The sequence below is a fragment of the Aspergillus fumigatus genome, chromosome 2 (assembly GCF_000002655.1).
Source record: "Aspergillus fumigatus Af293 chromosome 2, whole genome shotgun sequence".
Lineage (NCBI taxonomy): Eukaryota > Fungi > Ascomycota > Eurotiomycetes > Eurotiales > Aspergillaceae > Aspergillus > Aspergillus fumigatus.
The window spans coordinates 557,415-574,073 of NC_007195.1; the positions used below are offsets into that span (position 1 = coordinate 557,415).

Consider the following 16,659-nt stretch of genomic DNA (forward strand, 5'->3'; position numbering starts at 1 on the left):
TGGATTGCGGACTTTAGAGGGTGGTCTGTGCTCCGCGGAGGAGAAAAAAAAGTTGTCGCTCACTTAATTCCGCGCCGAGTAACCTCACGCCTTGCGGAGTCAGCTCTTCACCAAAACTTCACCTAATCACACATATATGCTTCTGTTCGGAACCGAAGAATATTGATTTGCTTGTATTTTGCAAATATACCTTGAGCGCAGTCAGCAGGCCGAGGCTGCAAGTCCCGAACACACCGCATCGTAATCTCAAACACTCTTTGACAGACGGCTCTGTCGAAGCACAATGGCGCCAGCCAAGTCAATTAAGAAGACTTCCTCGGGCAGCTCGAGCATCTCGAGCAGCAGATCGACATCGCCGGAACCAACAACAAAGTCGAAATCGGATCGCGAGACTGAAGATTCGGCCAGCTCCGATTCTGAGAGTGTCCCTTCGTCCCCAGAGATCAAGGCTTCCAATATGTAAGTTCTATGGCTTACGTTGCTCTCGGAAGACTGTCAAGCTCACAAGCACTAGCTCGTCTTCAAACGACTCCCTCTACCCGAAACCTTCCTACAAGCCACCGTCAGGCTTCAAGGCTGCGAAGAAGCAATTACCGCCATCTTCTACCACATCCTCCCTCCTTTCTGACCTTCGCGGCAAACAACTCTTCCACATCACTGCGCCCTCCTTCCTCCCTCTCTCCAAAGTCAAAGAGGTGTCGCTGGCGAAGATCTTACAAGGGGAGCCGATACTTGAGCACGAGGGCGTGCAATATGGTATCCCATCCGAGAACATTGGCCACGGTGATTTGGGTGGAAAGAGTCTCCTTCTATACGATTCGAAGACACAGACATACTACAGCGCACCTGCCACTACCATGCCTACCTATCACGTACAGCAACTGATCGACCTCCCTAAAAGCTTAGGGACCGAGGATGCAGTATTGGCAGCAGCACAGGATCAGATCAAGCCTCCACGGAAGCAACCGAAACATCTGAAGATGCGGTTTCGCCCGGTCGGTAGTGAAGAGGGTCCACCAGAGACGATCGGTTCGAGTTCGGAAGAGTCCGAGGGAGAGGGAAAGCCGAATTCCAAGTTTCCCAGAGAATCAAAGACCGAGCGCGAGGAAAGAAAACGGAAGCATGCCGAAGAAGTGGAAGGATCCCAATCGGCTGGCTTGCCCAGGAAGAAGACCAAAAAGCAAACTGTCGATACATCACAATCAAGCAAAAAGCGAGATGAGAAGAAACGGAAGAAGGAGAAGGCGTGATGAACGTCGAAATGAGAACTGTATTTTCATGTTGTTCATAAGCGAAAAAAGTTGTCCAAAGTTGCGCATCATGGCCAATGGTGCCTGCACTGATTTTTCTTTCGATTCCCAGAAAGCATCATCTTTGGACTAACGACGAAGTCCTCGATGCTCGAGTCTGAAATCTAGCATTACCATATTTCTCTAAAAACAAGCTATACAGCCTTGAAGATATCCACAATACAGTGCTGCTCTACCAGACTCCGTTGCTCCAGGCGCCCAAGCCAATTTGGAGCATGATGCACAGCCACTGATACCGACAAGCAGCCTCGAGCTTGGACTAGGCCCAAAGGTACCCGATGAGCGGCAAATACGTAGTACAGAAAGATCAATCAGATATCATATGATCTTGGATCTCAAATGCGGCTTAGGCACATGGAATTTTGCTTGATCGACCTACGATCTTAACATCTTCATGTCATGTCCAGCTCAGAGATGCGACGGTAATGTAAAATACAGGCCGATTAAGAGAGCGATGACATAAGCCAGTTGAGTGATGCCACTCTGCTTCTGATTGGAAGAATACTGTCCTTCAATCACATGTGATCTCCATGATTGGTGGGGCTGGGAACTTGTGAACAGCTGATACAGACAAGTGACGCCAGAAGCTAAGCTAGGGCGTTGGGCTTGTTCCTCTTTGTAAGTACATACTTGCTTGGAATCACTGCACGTTGTTCATTTACTGCAACTCTTTCGCTTTGTGGATCTTCATCTGGAAGATCATGCCTTAATCTTTCTCTTCAGCATGACTCAGAGCCCTTCCCTTCTGTCGCCCTAATGACACCCTCTTCGAGAGTTTTAGTACTCTGATTACAATCTTGTGGGAGGCCCTTGTCAGTTTGGAGTACTATAGAGACGGTGAGCGTTCATTTATCTCGCTCTCTTTCATTCCCTTTTCCTCATCGTGTATAGCGCATTCTGCTTGTTGTGGACCAGTGAACTGATTGACGGGATTATGAGTTTATTGTAACGCTAGGTTTACTCAAAGCCCTGGTTGCGACATCTGACTTGTTGCCTCCAGCCATATCTGTGGACAACGCACTCCTTCAACCGCAGTCATCATAGCCTCGTCCCTCCACATCTTAAGGCTGCGGTCGCGATTTACAACTGCATTTCTGTTATTTTCTTCGGGTCTTGGAGAATAACTTACGTTCTGATCCACGTCGAGAATGCGCCCATTTCTGGACGATGCAAAGCGACGGGTGGACCGCAAGCTCAGCGCGAGGAGACAGTCCCTGTCCGCAAGCCGTTTTCTTCCCAGTGCTTTGCCGGACAGACTGAAGGACAACCACGATGCCCAGGTCGACTTTACTGCTCCTCCTGGAGGATCTGGCTCTCGCGAGGGCCATCTTCAATACATGCAACAATCCATATTCGGGATGATCGCCGCTGTTGGCTCCAGGTCTGATTTTCATGCGCGGTTTGATGAGTCAAGTGACAGTGATGGAGAAACAGGGCAGCGGCCAAGGAAGGAGTCGTCTGTCAGGAAAGGAACGTCTGTGTCGGTGAATACGTCTTCCCTCGATCCAAGCCAAAGATCCAGTTCGCAGACCGATGGGAATTCAGAGAAGGACTTGGGCACAAGAGGCCGTCGCCATCGAAGGACAATATCGGACCATAAATTATTACGGCCATTCATGTCGAACTCCAAGCATGAGCCAGATCCTTCAACGGGCGATGAAATGCCCACCGTTTCACCTCCTTCGCGGCCGCGTAGTGCCACTCCTCGAGCAGCTCCTATCCTGAGCCGCATGGTTGAAGCTCAAGCCCAATTTGATTTGAAAGCGTCGTCTACCGAACGCTCCCAATCTTCTCTCAATGAAACTGGCGCGAAGGGCCCTCGCGACGCATCTGTGTCCCCCCTTTCTACAAGGCTGATGGATATGTTCGGCTTTGACAAACCAGAAAAAGTTCTTGTTGAGTATGCCTGCTCACTTCTTCAGAGCATGCTTTTACAGGGGTACATGTACGTCACCGAGGGACACATCTGCTTCTACGCCTATCTCCCCAAGAAATCTACAGTAGCTATCAAGTCTGGATATCTTCACAAGCGTGGCCGAAAGAACCCCAAGTATAGCCGCTACTGGTTTTCTTTGAAGGGTGACGTTCTTTCCTACTATGCCGACCCGTCAAATCTCTACTTTCCGAGTGGTCATGTCGATCTTCGATACGGGATTTCTGCCTCATTGGGCGACCCGAAAGAGAAAGGGAGGGAGCCTAGAGATTTTCAAGTCACTACAGACCAGAGAACGTACTATTTCAGAGCTGACAGCGCCATGAGTGCGAAGGAATGGGTAAAAGCCCTGCAAAAAGTGATTTTTCGGACTCACAACGAGGGGGAAAGCGTCAAGATATCTTTTCCGATCGAAAGCATTATAGACATAGAGGAAAGTCCTATGGTAGACTTTGCCGAGACGTTCAAAATCCGCGTGATTGAGGATGATGATTCGTACGCGATTGACGAGGTATGTCTCTTTACTACGATCCGTCTGTACAAGGCTCATGGTTCGCAGTATTTCTTCACATTCTTCAACTCCGGCCGAGAAGCATTCGAGTTTCTTAAAATCCTTATTAATGACCAATCTTTGAAAATTTCTTCTCAGCACCTTTCGCCGCAACCGGACCGGTCACCTCGGTCTGATCGTACCCGCAAATCTCGAAACAGGTGGTCATTGACCAGCGGGACGAGTCGAGCTGAGACGCAGCGGAAAAGGAGTGCAAGCACAAGCCATATGAGCCTCGCCCATGATATTGTAAAATCATCGCCGGCAACTCGACACCAGGACTCGTCAGACTCAATATTGAATTCTTTCGAGCAAGCGACTGAGTCTTCGGCTGCCTGGCAATCGATAACGGATGCGGCAGAATCAGCGAGCCAGATCTTGAATCGCAGTGATGTCTTTCAGTCTCCTACTATTTATGGTCTGGACAGAAGACCTTCTGGCAGGGAAAGAAGAGGGCGACGCAATTCTGATGAAACGGCTCGATCACCATCTACGCGTGTCAATGTTGGTACCGGTCAACAGATCGATGAGCTTGACAGACGAACGGATGGTAATACGAGTGGACGTGAGGCTCGGGATACCACCAGTGAATCAGACCAATACACGCAAGATCCGACTAAATCCTTCTCAGGTGCACCTTCTCTGAACGAGCTTGTCAAAGCCGGGGTATATCCTCTCCAGCGTGCAGCAGGTCTTGCCGAGTACTTGAGGACACGGTCAAAGCAAATGAGTAATCTCCTGGCCAGTGAATCTATGGGCTATATAGAGAAAGTCTCGGGAATGTGGACTGGTGGTCGAAAACATTATGGCGAGGCAGAAGATGTTTTGCCTGATGATCAAGATGTCGACCCAGAAGACAAGGAGGACGGCTGCAACTATGGCGACCGTTTTCGTGCGCACTTTGCATTACCGCCGACGGAGAAGCTGCAAGCTACATACTTTGCATACTTGCACCGGGTGCTTCCTCTCTATGGCAAGATATACGTCAGTCAGAAGAAGCTATGTTTCCGCAGTCTTATTCCTGGGACTCGTACAAAGATGATTCTTCCTCTGAGAGACATTGAGAACGTTGAGAAGGAGAAAGGCTTCAGATTTGGCTATCACGGTCTTGTTATTATTATCCGCGGACATGAGGAGTTATTCTTCGAGTTCCGTACGTCTGATGCTCGGGATGACTGCGCAGTTACGCTCCATCAACATCTGGAGGCTGTGAAGTTTATGGCAGAGTCAGGCTTGCTAGCCGAGCAGGAGCAGAATGAGTCCGAGGCAGCGATGACAGAACACCGTATGCTTCAAGAGGCCAGATACTATGATTATGGCGAAAATGACTTGCGGCCCTTAAATGAGTCTTCTGAGCTACATCCAATTTTTGACGATCCTCGCGCTTCCATCGTCAACTTCAAACCCGCCGAGTCTCTTCGGATCACCTGCCTGACGATTGGCTCGCGAGGCGATGTGCAGCCATACATAGCCCTATGTAAAGGGCTACTTGCAGAAGGCCATAGGCCAAAGATTGCAACCCATGCAGAATTCGAGCCATGGGTGAGAAAGCATGGCATTGATTTTGCTCCGGTGGAGGGTGACCCAGCGGAACTCATGCGCATTTGCGTTGAGAATGGGATGTTCACGTATTCCTTTCTGAAAGAGGCGTCACAAAAGTTCAGGGGCTGGATTGATGATCTTTTGTCATCGGCATGGGCTAGCTGCCAGGACAGCGACCTTCTCATTGAATCACCCAGTGCAATGGCGGGTATACACATCGCCGAGGCGCTGAGAATCCCTTACTTTCGTGCCTTCACAATGCCGTGGTCACGGACAAGAGCTTACCCGCACGCCTTTGCAGTGCCCGAGCACAGAATGGGTGGTGCGTACAACTATATAACCTACGTGATGTTTGACAATGTCTTCTGGAAGGCGATCGCCGGGCAGGTGAACAGATGGCGGAAAAACGAGCTCGGCCTAAAGGCGACTACTCTGGACAAGATGCAACCGAACAAAGTCCCATTCCTCTATAACTACTCTCCCTCGGTAGTACCGCCACCATTGGACTACCCCGACTGGATTCGGATCACCGGATATTGGTTCCTTAACGAGGGAAGCGACTGGACTCCTCCAACTGCTCTGTCCGAATTCATTCACCGTGCCCGCGAAGATGGGAAAAAGATAGTTTATATTGGGTTCGGATCAATAGTTGTGTCTGATCCCTCGGCACTCACCAAGACTGTCATTGAGTCAGTTCTGAAGGCTGATGTTCGCTGTATTCTCTCCAAAGGATGGTCCGATAGGCTCGGAGATCCTGCTAGTGCTAAGCCGGAAGTACCATTGCCGTCAGAGATCCACCAGATTCAGGCTGCACCGCATGACTGGCTCTTCTCGCACATCGACGCTGCCGTTCATCATGGAGGAGCGGGTACCACTGGGGCGAGCTTACGTGCTGGCGTTCCTACGATCATCAAGCCTTTCTTCGGTGACCAGTTCTTTTTTGGGTCGAGAGTAGAAGATTTGGGCGTGGGGATTTGCATGAAGAAGCTTAACGTGAGCGTTTTCTCGCGGGCACTCTGGGAAGCCACCCATAGCGAGCGAATGATCATCAGAGCCCAAGATCTAGGCGCAAGGATCCGTAGTGTGAGTGACATTCTGACGATCAAGTTCTTGTGACAACAGATACGCTGACGATCGATCACAGGAGGATGGAGTGGCAACTGCTATCCAGGCCATTTACCGCGACCTTGAATACGCCAAAACACTAGCCCGCCAGCGCTCCATTGCTTCGTCCACGCCTTTTTCGCCAACGCCTTCTGCCAAAACGGCGGCCGAGCAAGATGCTGATGATGATGTCGAAGACAGTGAGGAATGGACGTTTGTTGGCGACGATACCGACGTGGAGATGTCAAGGAGGCTCCGAGATAGGGCAATCTCCGATGCTGATATGCTGCCCGATCGATTGCTTGCCAATTCCGTTCCTGGAGATTCTGGACCAGGAAGAAACTGAGTGGCCGCTAAACGCGACGAGCGGTGGCGTTGCTGCCTCGCGACATCCAAGATTTCCGGGATATTTCACGATTTGATGACGTTTTCTTTCTTGATATTGCGATTCGCTACGTCGTTTAATGATTCGGTTAGGGAGTTGTGTTTAGAAGGCACTCCAGCCCTCGTTCTTGGTTCGGTGTTTATTCTGCGTAGAGTATAAGGTTTGATCGTTTGGATACCATGGAGTTGGCGTTTGACCTACCATGATCATCTGTGTGGACCCATTGGGCTACCTTGTTGTATCTCCCAGTTCCAGAAGTCATAATTGTCTTTCTGGATGGCGTCTGATATATGATGCTACGATGTCATTTCCAACACGACACCTTCCTTCAAATTGGGTCTACTTCATCCTGGCGATCAGAGGAGCTGAAGCCTTTATATCGCTTGGTCAGCGGGTATTGATGATAGAATGAATTGAACTTTGAGCGAATAGCGCGGCAAGTCTATTTATATCCTTGATCTCGCGTAGCATAACTGATGGGCCACATGATTCTACCGTCCTGGTAATGGTCGCCTGATGGCCATGACCCGTCAGGCTTTTGCTGTATTAAATGAACGCGGCAGCGTTTCAGCAATCCAATCCCAGAAGATTGGTCAACATAGAATACGGAGGAGAAAAGGAGAGGCCTCTCCTCGTCGGATATGAATGCTATGTAAGGCGCTCGTCATGACATAATAATTGAGGAATTGCATTACTGGCTTTAAACGTTTAGCCCCCTGACTTGCGCTTGTCGGTCGCTTCATCGTCGTCATCCCCCTTGCCTTCAGCCTTCTCTTTCCGCCGCTGTACAACGTCCCAGTTGTAGACACGAGCGGTAGCGACTTCGATGGTCTATTTAAACGTCAGTCTGAGCTCAACAGGAAAAGAAACTGTACTCCCGCACGCACGGTAATCTGCTCCCTCAGGAACTCCAGATCCTCATCACAGTTCGCTAGACTCTGCTCTGCGGCAGAGAGCTTCTCCGACAGCATCGTCTCGGCCTCGGGGATGGGGTACGCGAGCATAACGTTCGCCCCGAGCCAGAGGTATACTTCGTCCGTGTCGGCCGGGGAGATTTGCGCGCGCGCATAGAGCGTATCGTTTAACTCAAAGCTGGTTTCCAGGGTTGATGAGGAGTTTGTCTGTCATTACCCATCTTCAGCATACAATCACCGGTGACTGGACTCGATGACCTACTTCTTTCTGCATCTTCAAGAACCGCACGACGTCTAATGTCTTCTTGATGTCGGGAATCTTTTCTCGGAGGCCCGCCGCTCGGCGCTGGGTATTGAGCTCCATAAATTGATATTTGGAGATCATCTCCTGGAAACGCTGTAGTGTGGGTTCCACGTCTGCGCGCGAGGCGACATAGTCGCTGACATTGTCGATGAAGGGAGCGGCGGGAATTCCGCGCGGGTTCGTTTGTGTTGTTACGGTGCTGGAGGAGAGTGGTTGTCAGTTCAGAAGTGCTGCTGCGGTGGACTGGAGGGGAGTATGTGAGGGGTGATGGAACTTTTTTTCTTCTCCCTCGTGTTTCCAACTTACCTGGATTTCTTGTCTGCCATTGTGGAGTTGGGTGGCGGCAGACAAAGTCCGAGCCCCAGAATACGATATTATGCAACTAGAGAGGGATATGGCGAAGGAGCGCCGATCTGAGGATGGCGGGCGATGAAGCTGGTGATATTTATTATCAGTTGAAGGTGATGGATGTGGGGGGAGCTCACTTCCCTAATCTGGCAAGGTCCCATCAGCCGTCATCACATACATTATCGTCCGACCAAAGTTTCCATCCTTCCAAGTATCTACAAGGTACCTAGACAACCTCCATATCAACTATCGCAATTATATTGATATTGACAACGGACTATTGATGAGATATGGACTGAAAACTGAAATCCCATCTACACTATCGACATCCAACTACCCACCACAACCTCCATGGTGCTCCTCGTCACAACCACTCATATTATCTCCGCATTCGAGGCCGTTCCCCCCTCTTCTCGCAAGGAGCTGGACCTCCCCGACTCTCTGAGTATCGGTTCCCCAATTTCACATGAGCAAGTGATCCGTCTATCACGCTATTCCAACAATGGAGCCAACAGCACCAGCCCCCACCCAAAACCAGACAGAAGCCTCAACTCGCTCCTCCGCGGCACAAGAGTCTACGTCCCTCCTCCGTCTAAGAAACCTGAACCTGTATGATCTACCCATTACTTCCCTCCCCCTTCTGCAACTATTAACTAATATGACCACCAGAGTCCCGAGTACCTCGCTCTAAAGGCCCGCCTGCTCGCTGCTGCCGAAACAGATGCCTACAACCGCATGACAGCCTCAACATTCACATCCTCCGCACCAGGGCAAAGCGGGCCCTCGCCGATCTTCTCCTCCTCCACGCCGACTCTCTCCGCCCTTCACGACTCTAAAGCACTCGCCGGCGATACGGGGACGAAAGACCCGCTCACCCCATCACTGGTACTGAACATTTTCCTCTCGGTGCTCATCACCGGGTTCAGCGTGTACTGGGCGCTGACGAGCTTCCGTACGCCTGACATTTTAGTGAGCTCTGTATCCTCTTTGTGGCGGGGACAGCCACCCAGCAAACCGAGTGCGAATAGGGTGAGCGGGGGCGCGACAGAGCCCGTACGGGTTCTGGTCTCCCTGTTGGCCGCGCTGATGGTGGGTGTGGCGGAGGTGTTGATCTATGCGATCTATCTTCAAAAGGTTGACCAGGCGCGGGCGCGCGAGAGGCGCATCAAGGAGAGGAAGGAGGTGGTGGAGACTGATGTGGTCCGGGCCGGGCCCGGCCAGGCGGGTAAAGAGGGCGTCCAGAGAATTGATGGAGAGCAGGAGACGATATGGGGAAGGGGTGCGAATGGAGGCGTGCGGCGAAGGGTGAGGGAGAAATGGGAAGAGAAGGAGAGTCAGTGGAACCACGATGGGTAATGTGGGATGATTGTAAGTTACGGTTTCGTACTGTTGAAAGGTCAAAGAAATGGATCTATTCCTCCGGACGTTCCAGATCTCTAGACACCGGAGCGGAAATAACAAACAGAGTCATGAATCAATGCATGGTATTCGTCTATCAGAATCTAACCTCAAATCTACAGCGTCGCTTGGGGCATCCGAATCAGCGGATATGCTGCTGCTCAAGTCATTATAATTAATGGTCATCAGTAATGGGGTGCATCATGCATCGCTTCGTCATGTCAATAGGTCGGGAGAAATCGCTTTTGTTGAGACTGGCAGACTGTTAACAGTCTCGATCGAGAAAATGGGTATCAGGGGAAATGAAAAGAATCAAACCCGCTTCTCCAGAAGGAGGCGACCGGTTGGGATCTTGGCGACAAAACCATCGTCTCGGCTGAAGACTTTCTCGCCTCGCACCCAGGTTTCGCGGACCATGCCTCGAAGGGTGCGACCCTGGTAGGGGGAGCACTTGTTGCGGAAAAGCATGGTGCTGGGCTTAACGACCCATTCTGCGGTGTCGTCAAAGACACAGATATCGGCGTCAAAGCCCGGCACGAGGTCGCCCTTTTGATTCTGCAGGCCAACCTGCGCCGCAGTGTTGGCACAACACCATCGCACAATATCCTGAAGTGCACGCTTGGTGTTTGCGTCATCGGGAGCGGAAGTCAGGTTCTTGCGATGGCTGAGCTCGGTCCACATGATAGGGAGTCCAAGACCGACGGATGAGATTCCGCCCCAGGCGGAGAAAAAGCTGCCGGAATTTTCGACCTCGCCATTGGCGGCATGATGGCCGGGAATGTGGGATGGCAGGAGTTTCAGGTCCGGTGTGCAGGGGGAGTGGTCCGACACTACAGTCTTGATGACTCCGTCCTCGGCATGACGTTCGAGTTCGGCCCAGAGGCCGTCCTGGTTCAGTTTGGAGCGGATGGGAGGGCAGCACTTATGACGGGTGTCACCATCGCGAATCTCCTCAGCGGCGAGTGACAGATAGTGGAAACACGTTTCGGCTGTGATTTTGACACCATCGGTGCGGGCTTTGTGCAAGAGAGGAATCACCTCCATGGCTGATAAGTGGACAATATGCAGTGGGAGATTGGGGGCCAAGTGAGCGAGTGACAGGATCTCCTGCACGGCGCAAGTCTCGAAGACTGAGGGACGGGAGGCAAGGAAAGTGGAGTAAGCTTCCACGGGACCTGCTGGGGCCGCAGGGGGGTCAGAGGTACTGACAGCGTCTCCAACAGAGGCCGCGATAGGGGGCAACATCTCTGCGTGGAACATGAGGGTTGTGGGTTCGTCGGCCAACTCCTTCATAGCCAACTTGATGTCCTCAGACGAGACAGCGGGAAACTCTTCCACCTGTCAAAGGATAAAGCGGTCAGTGTGCACCGAAGAACGCGCGAGAGAACAGATACATACACCACTATCGATAAGGAAACCCTTGAAACCGCGGACACCCTGCTGGACCAGAGCCTTGAGCTCGCCAGCATTCCCGGGGACGATACCGCCATAGAAGCCGACATCCACCCAGCACTTGCCCTCGGCGGCCTGAATCTTTTCCTTTAGGCCAGCAACGGTTGTTGTTGGAGGAATGGCATTCAAAGGCATGTCAATGACTGTGGTGACACCACCAAAGGCGGCGGCTTGCGTCCCAGTGTAGAAGCCCTCCCACTCGGTCCGGCCAGGCTCATTGAGGTGGACATGTGCATCGACCAGACCAGGCAAGAGGACATGAGGGGAATAGTCGGTGTATGGAGTCCCCGCGGGAAATTCAGACGCAAGAATGACCGAGTCAAATACTGCAGTGATCTTGCCAGTGGTACGAGAGATAACAATCGTGGCTGATGTCAAACGGCCTGAGATAACGGCGCGCGAGGATGCCACCACGGAGATTGAAGGCATTTGAGGAGGAGCCTCCATGGTGTCAAGGGGTATGAAGAAAAGGGATATAAGGAGAACAGAACGACTGAGAACGAGAGGATGGGTATGGAGCAGTGAAAGAGAGAAACTCTGCTGTTTCCGCTAGAGAAGATTGGCGGGGAAAAGGAGAGAAATTGCTTGTTGATCGAGTGCTGATAAGGGAGGATAAGAAGATAAAGAAGGTTCTGATAGTTGCTGATAAGGGTAAGAGAATTGTTCTGGAACCGCCACTCGGCCGAAAATCGGGGGAAGTTGAGACGGGGAAACAGAGGAGGAACACAAGGCCTATCTCAGAGATTTCCTATTATTATCATGGCTGACCCCGAATGGACTCACCACTTATATATACCACGGTCGAGTAACCCAGAACGTCGTCCACGGGGTGCATGGGCCATCCGCACAGCCAGAATGGCGATGGAGATCACAATCCTTCAAAATACCCACTGCTTCAGCTCGGATTACTCGATGGGAATTGCGGAGTAGACTATACCTCAAAGGTTGGCAGCATCGGCCTCGGTTATCGCTTTGAACAAACAGGCTCCTGCCTATTGCTCAGGCTCCTGTTTCAGCAAACCTGACAGTCACAATCTACTCCTTCTCTCCAGAACAATTACCCCTCCATACTACCCAGAAGCTTGTCATACGCACTGTATGGAGGACAGTGTGCATTGTCTGGATACCCTCATGCTTACCAGATCCGGTTCTCGGAACGCAAGTCCACAGGTAAAGTGGCAAGCGGTCCGTACGATACCGGCCGTGTAACATTTTTCATACTTCGTAACAATGGCCGCACTTCCGAGCCAATCACAAGGCTTTCCACCAAGGAGGGCTGGACGGGCGAGGCAATCTATCGGGCGTCTCCGCTGGTTCAATCGGCCATCTCCCTGTGAATTTCTCATCCCTCTTACTCGATCGAAACTCCTCGGCCGTTTCCTTTTACTCGATCAGAATGACTTGACGAATGGTGTCACGATGGATGTGATAGCCATTACTCTCTATAATTGGGTGCTTAGGAAGACTGTTAATAGTCTCGAAAATTCTGTGCTCTCCCCCTCCTTTCGGCGGCCTCCGTCAGGTTTGACTCAAGGCTTGGCCGTCCTTCGTCCTCAAGTCGCTTAGGTTGAGGGGGTGAGTGCATCAACGTAGGCCCAGCGTGCATAGTGCAACATGTCCGCGTACTATCGAGATCGTAGTGTATTGTCATGCTTGTTCGATCATTCTCGTCAATACATCATGTCTCGTCAAGGTGGTATCAGCACATTCGCTCAACAATTGTGTCAGTCTGATTCGGCACGAAGCAAATGTGACTGCGGATCAGCACGCCGCTCTAGCTTTCTGCTGTGTTCCTTCCTCGTGGTCACGCAATCCCAAACCGTCATCTGACTCGACGGGGAAATCATGACCGCGTATAAGCGGATCCATTGGTTTTTCCTCACTATAAACTTCAGATGGCTAATGTAAGAATCGTTGGCGGGGCGTTAAACGGATGGATCGCAGCCACCTCAAAACGTCACTTGAGCCCTCGTATCTTCCTTTGTTTGGTACTTTCGCGGCTGTAGACAGCACTGGCCGTCAGCATGAGATCTAGAGGCTCGTGGTTCAGCGCTCAGGGGCAGAGGGTAGCAGCTGACCTGTGGATAGACACCCTAACGTTAGCATACCTCATATACAAGAGGGTTCGCCTTAAGACGAAATAGCATGTTTAAGAGACTTAAGAGAGACATGTCAATATTAAGACGTCAATCCATGCCGTATTGATCGAAGTTAATCTCGACAGACCAACCTTTGATGATGGACGACAATTTGTATCAGAGCATAGAGCTTCAGGTTTCGCTTCTCCATCCTTTTCCAGGGCAAGGCCCTCCCAGCCGGGACAGTTGGCCTGTGAGTTCACAGTTGCATGAGCAGTGCTCGTGCAGCAGTGTCTTTAGCCCGAAGTAGTTTGGCATCGAAACTGGTCAGGTCTCAGACACTCCCGCCTACCTCAGAAATGCAAGGTAGAGAACTGGCTGTATCGACGCCAGCAGCAATGATCCGTCATTGTATCGATTCAGTTCAAAATATATAACCAGAAGTTTGGAGGAAACATAGGCAGAAGGGATGTATCCGGTTGCACGAAGTGCATGGGTATATATATCCTCAACAGAGAGAGATCTACCAAAGTTAGATGATAATACTCAAATTGTACCTTTCATCGATCGATGTTTTCTCATATTGGCATTCACCCCTTCAAAAGAGAGGTATTCTCGGTAGTAGTTAACAAAGGTCATCTCTCAAGTAACTTGTAGGTTGCATCACCTATTACTTCCATGTTTCTTGCGGATTTGTGGAGTGCTTACTGGGCCATCTTTTCAGACTCAACCCACCCACTCACATCAAATGAGGAATAGCCTGATCAAGTATCTGCCGTTAAGAAACCAAAAATTTGTCTCGCTGAATCAAAACCCCAAAAATGAACCCTCCGGAGTTGATTTGAACAAGCGATCCACCGGACCGACCCGCCGGCAAGTGGGCCAACATAGGGGGACTAAAAAACAAGAACTATGACAGGATTAGAATGATTGAGCAAGTCCTAAAGGTGCAGAGAAGGCAGCAATAGTCAAGGTCAATCCAGTTTGTTCATGAAGAATGGAAGAACTCGCATCCAGTCTCTTCACTGGAGAAGCAGATTCAGCGTAGCGCATTTCCTGCTTGGGAGGGTCAGAGTCCCACATACATGCGCCATGCGAATCCTCAGATGTTGAGACTATCATTGTAGTTAGCAAAAATGTATTAAACACTGGGGGGTTAAATTAGGTGCTTATATCTTCATGAAATTACCACGCTATGATGCATAATTGCATTTTTGGACTGCTGGCATGATCATTGCGTGCTTCCCGCAGAAATTACGGGATTCCATGTTTAGAAATGGGTTGTCCCATTGGCAATGGCAGCTGCTTGAATTTCAAAACCGGCATATTGCCAACTGGGATGGCATGCTGAAATTGTATGCTGAGAATAAATAATGAGATGAGCCTGATGGCTTAGACCTATTTCAACTGGATAGATGGATGACAACAATACTTGAATTATAAGTATGAGATCAAGAGGTAAGAGGGGATCTTCCGAGACAAGTGTTCTATTAAAGAATGGTGATACGCAGAAAAGGCCAAATTTGAGTTCTCTCCTTTTGGATCATTGAGAGCACCCAGTACGGACTGCTCGTTGACAATGCATACTAATCGAGACTTTCTGACCGGACCCTTTTGGGGCCTTAACATGTCAACTGCACCCACCATTGTAGAAGGGATGCTCTTCGCCGGCCTTTACGGTATAGCCATTGAAATTCAAAAGGCATACGGACTATAAGGGCATCGGCCATTCAACTGGTCCCCGTCCTCAACAACATCCTCCGAAGTGGCGCCCTCCAACTCCCTGAACTCAAGATGTGCTTCGCCGCCAAAAGGGTCTGCATACGTCTTTGCTAGCCAATCAAGCATATCTTTCCAAGCCTTTGGCATGATGCATTCCGTATGCAGCGCCTCACCAGACGAGTAGCAATTGCAGCCGTGTTCTTGAAAGCCTGACACCGGGACGCCAACGGGTTTGTCGGAGAGCACATAAGCGCGGCAGTGAGAGGATATGAAAGAGATGAAAGATGATGGCACGGCCGGGCTCTCCTTGACAAGGTCAAAATGGGTATAATGGAGGGGGTTGGACAATGCGATGGCGGATATGTAGGGTCTCCATGCGTCCCCTTATCATCAGCTTGTGTCAGCAGGTTTCTACAAAAGCCCTGGCACAGAGAAAGAAGGGCAAAGGCGATAATACACTCAGCTGCGAGATACCGCATCGCCCCTAGGCCTCCCTCAGACAAGCCAATGATGTCTATCTTCGCATCCTCTCTGACGAGGCGACCGCGGGCCGAGAGTATCTCGTCGAAAACGCAAGCAACATGTTCTTGCCAGTCCTGGTTCAAAGGAATCTTGTTTCGACGAGTCATCATCAACGGCGCATCGACAGCTGAAGACCGCGGAAGGGCAAGCCACGTTTGATGGGTGACTGCTCGACTAGAACCACAGTGCCAGATCAGCTGACCTGTGTTCGCCAGAAGTAGAGCAGTGTCTGCATCTTTGAAGCCTGCTGCGCAATTCGGTCCCAAGACTGCTCTGGCAAAAGCCACTGCTGAACCTGCGTCGACGCCTTCTGTGCCTACAGTACGATATGCCCAGATGCCAAGGTCCTGAATGGGCTCCCCAAACACAACGATGACGCGGGAAGCGCAAGCCAGGTTTGCAGAGGCCCAAATTGGGACATGAGGATCTTTTGGACCAGATGTGAGGGGAAGTCGGATAGTAGTGAGTCCCAGATTGCGCAGGCGTGAAGAGACGACAGTGCGAACGCATTCTAGTCATGTCAGTAGGTCAAGCTGTCCGGACTCCTCAGGCTGAAGAAGAGTTCCAAGATTCTTACCATTCATTGCCCCTCGTTGTAAATCATTCCATCGGTCATTTCTATTGATCTTGAACTGAAATTCCTGTTCGGGATTGGCAATCTTTCTGATCTGATCTTTTTCGTTGATGAAGTACCTGCACCATGTGTTAGGCTTGATAAAGATTCAAACCCATCTCTCCGTCCCTTACCCAAGTTTCTCCAAGTCAGCAGGAAAGATAGGATCCCGAGGAAGATCCTGCGGACGGTAGACAAACATCCTCACGGATTTCGTTTCTTGCTTTCTCAGAAGTTGAACGCTGAAGAGGTACGGGAAGGAAACACGATCTTTGATAGAAGTTCTATAAGGTGTCCCCTAAAAGCAGAAGCGAAGAGGGACACTTTTGAGAGTTTTCAGCCAAGATGATGTAGGAATAGAACAAAGAATAGGACTAAAGCTATAGTGAGAGAGGTGTCGAATCTGAAGAAGATGGCAGGTGATGAGGTCTGCAAGCATCCGACGAGACGTGATAGTGAGAGATAGTCGTTTGCTTTGAGATGA

The 16,659-nt window shown here is 50.6% G+C and overlaps 6 protein-coding genes across 6 annotated transcripts; 3 read left to right on the forward strand and 3 right to left on the reverse strand.

The window, feature by feature from the left end:
- Positions 1–97: 97 nt before the first annotated feature.
- Positions 98–1,505, forward strand: AFUA_2G02210 (DNA-directed RNA polymerase I subunit RPA34). Its single transcript, XM_744263.2, has 2 exons — positions 98–459; positions 515–1,505. The coding sequence occupies exons 1-2, from the start codon at positions 284–286 to the stop codon at positions 1,248–1,250; spliced, it is 912 nt and encodes a 303-aa protein (XP_749356.1). The 5' UTR covers positions 98–283; the 3' UTR covers positions 1,251–1,505.
- Positions 1,506–1,933: 428 nt separating this feature from the next.
- atg26 (uncharacterized protein) lies at positions 1,934–6,785 on the forward strand (the record flags this gene model as incomplete). Its single annotated transcript, XM_077804048.1, has 4 exons — positions 1,934–2,147; positions 2,266–3,754; positions 3,803–6,418; positions 6,480–6,785. Exons 2-4 carry the CDS (start codon positions 2,459–2,461, stop codon positions 6,783–6,785), a joined length of 4,218 nt encoding a protein of 1,405 aa, XP_077660214.1. The 5' UTR covers positions 1,934–2,147; positions 2,266–2,458.
- A 240-nt stretch (positions 6,786–7,025) lies between these two features.
- AFUA_2G02230 (tubulin-binding prefolding complex subunit PAC10) lies at positions 7,026–8,368 on the reverse strand (the record flags this gene model as incomplete). Its single annotated transcript, XM_744265.2, has 4 exons — positions 7,026–7,655; positions 7,712–7,945; positions 8,001–8,241; positions 8,349–8,368. 4 exons carry the CDS (start codon positions 8,366–8,368, stop codon positions 7,533–7,535), a joined length of 618 nt encoding a protein of 205 aa, XP_749358.2. The 3' UTR covers positions 7,026–7,532.
- Positions 8,369–8,741: 373 nt separating this feature from the next.
- On the forward strand, positions 8,742–9,851 carry AFUA_2G02240 (TMEM199/VMA12 family protein; the record flags this gene model as incomplete). Its single annotated transcript, XM_744266.2, has 2 exons — positions 8,742–8,999; positions 9,060–9,851. 2 exons carry the CDS (start codon positions 8,742–8,744, stop codon positions 9,744–9,746), a joined length of 945 nt encoding a protein of 314 aa, XP_749359.1. The 3' UTR covers positions 9,747–9,851.
- A 7-nt stretch (positions 9,852–9,858) lies between these two features.
- Positions 9,859–14,433, reverse strand: AFUA_2G02250 (allantoinase alX). Its single transcript, XM_744267.2, has 4 exons — positions 12,680–14,433; positions 12,178–12,620; positions 11,187–12,116; positions 9,859–11,126 (listed from the first exon to the last, which is right to left on the reverse strand). Exons 3-4 carry the CDS (start codon positions 11,685–11,687, stop codon positions 10,101–10,103), a joined length of 1,527 nt encoding a protein of 508 aa, XP_749360.1. The 5' UTR covers positions 11,688–12,116; positions 12,178–12,620; positions 12,680–14,433; the 3' UTR covers positions 9,859–10,100.
- Positions 14,434–14,763: 330 nt separating this feature from the next.
- On the reverse strand, positions 14,764–16,377 carry AFUA_2G02260 (uncharacterized protein; the record flags this gene model as incomplete). The annotated part of the gene is made up of 4 exons (XM_744268.2): positions 14,764–15,423; positions 15,498–16,073; positions 16,140–16,255; positions 16,310–16,377. 4 exons carry the CDS (start codon positions 16,375–16,377, stop codon positions 15,014–15,016), a joined length of 1,170 nt encoding a protein of 389 aa, XP_749361.1. The 3' UTR covers positions 14,764–15,013.
- Between the last annotated feature and the right edge of the window lie 282 nt (positions 16,378–16,659).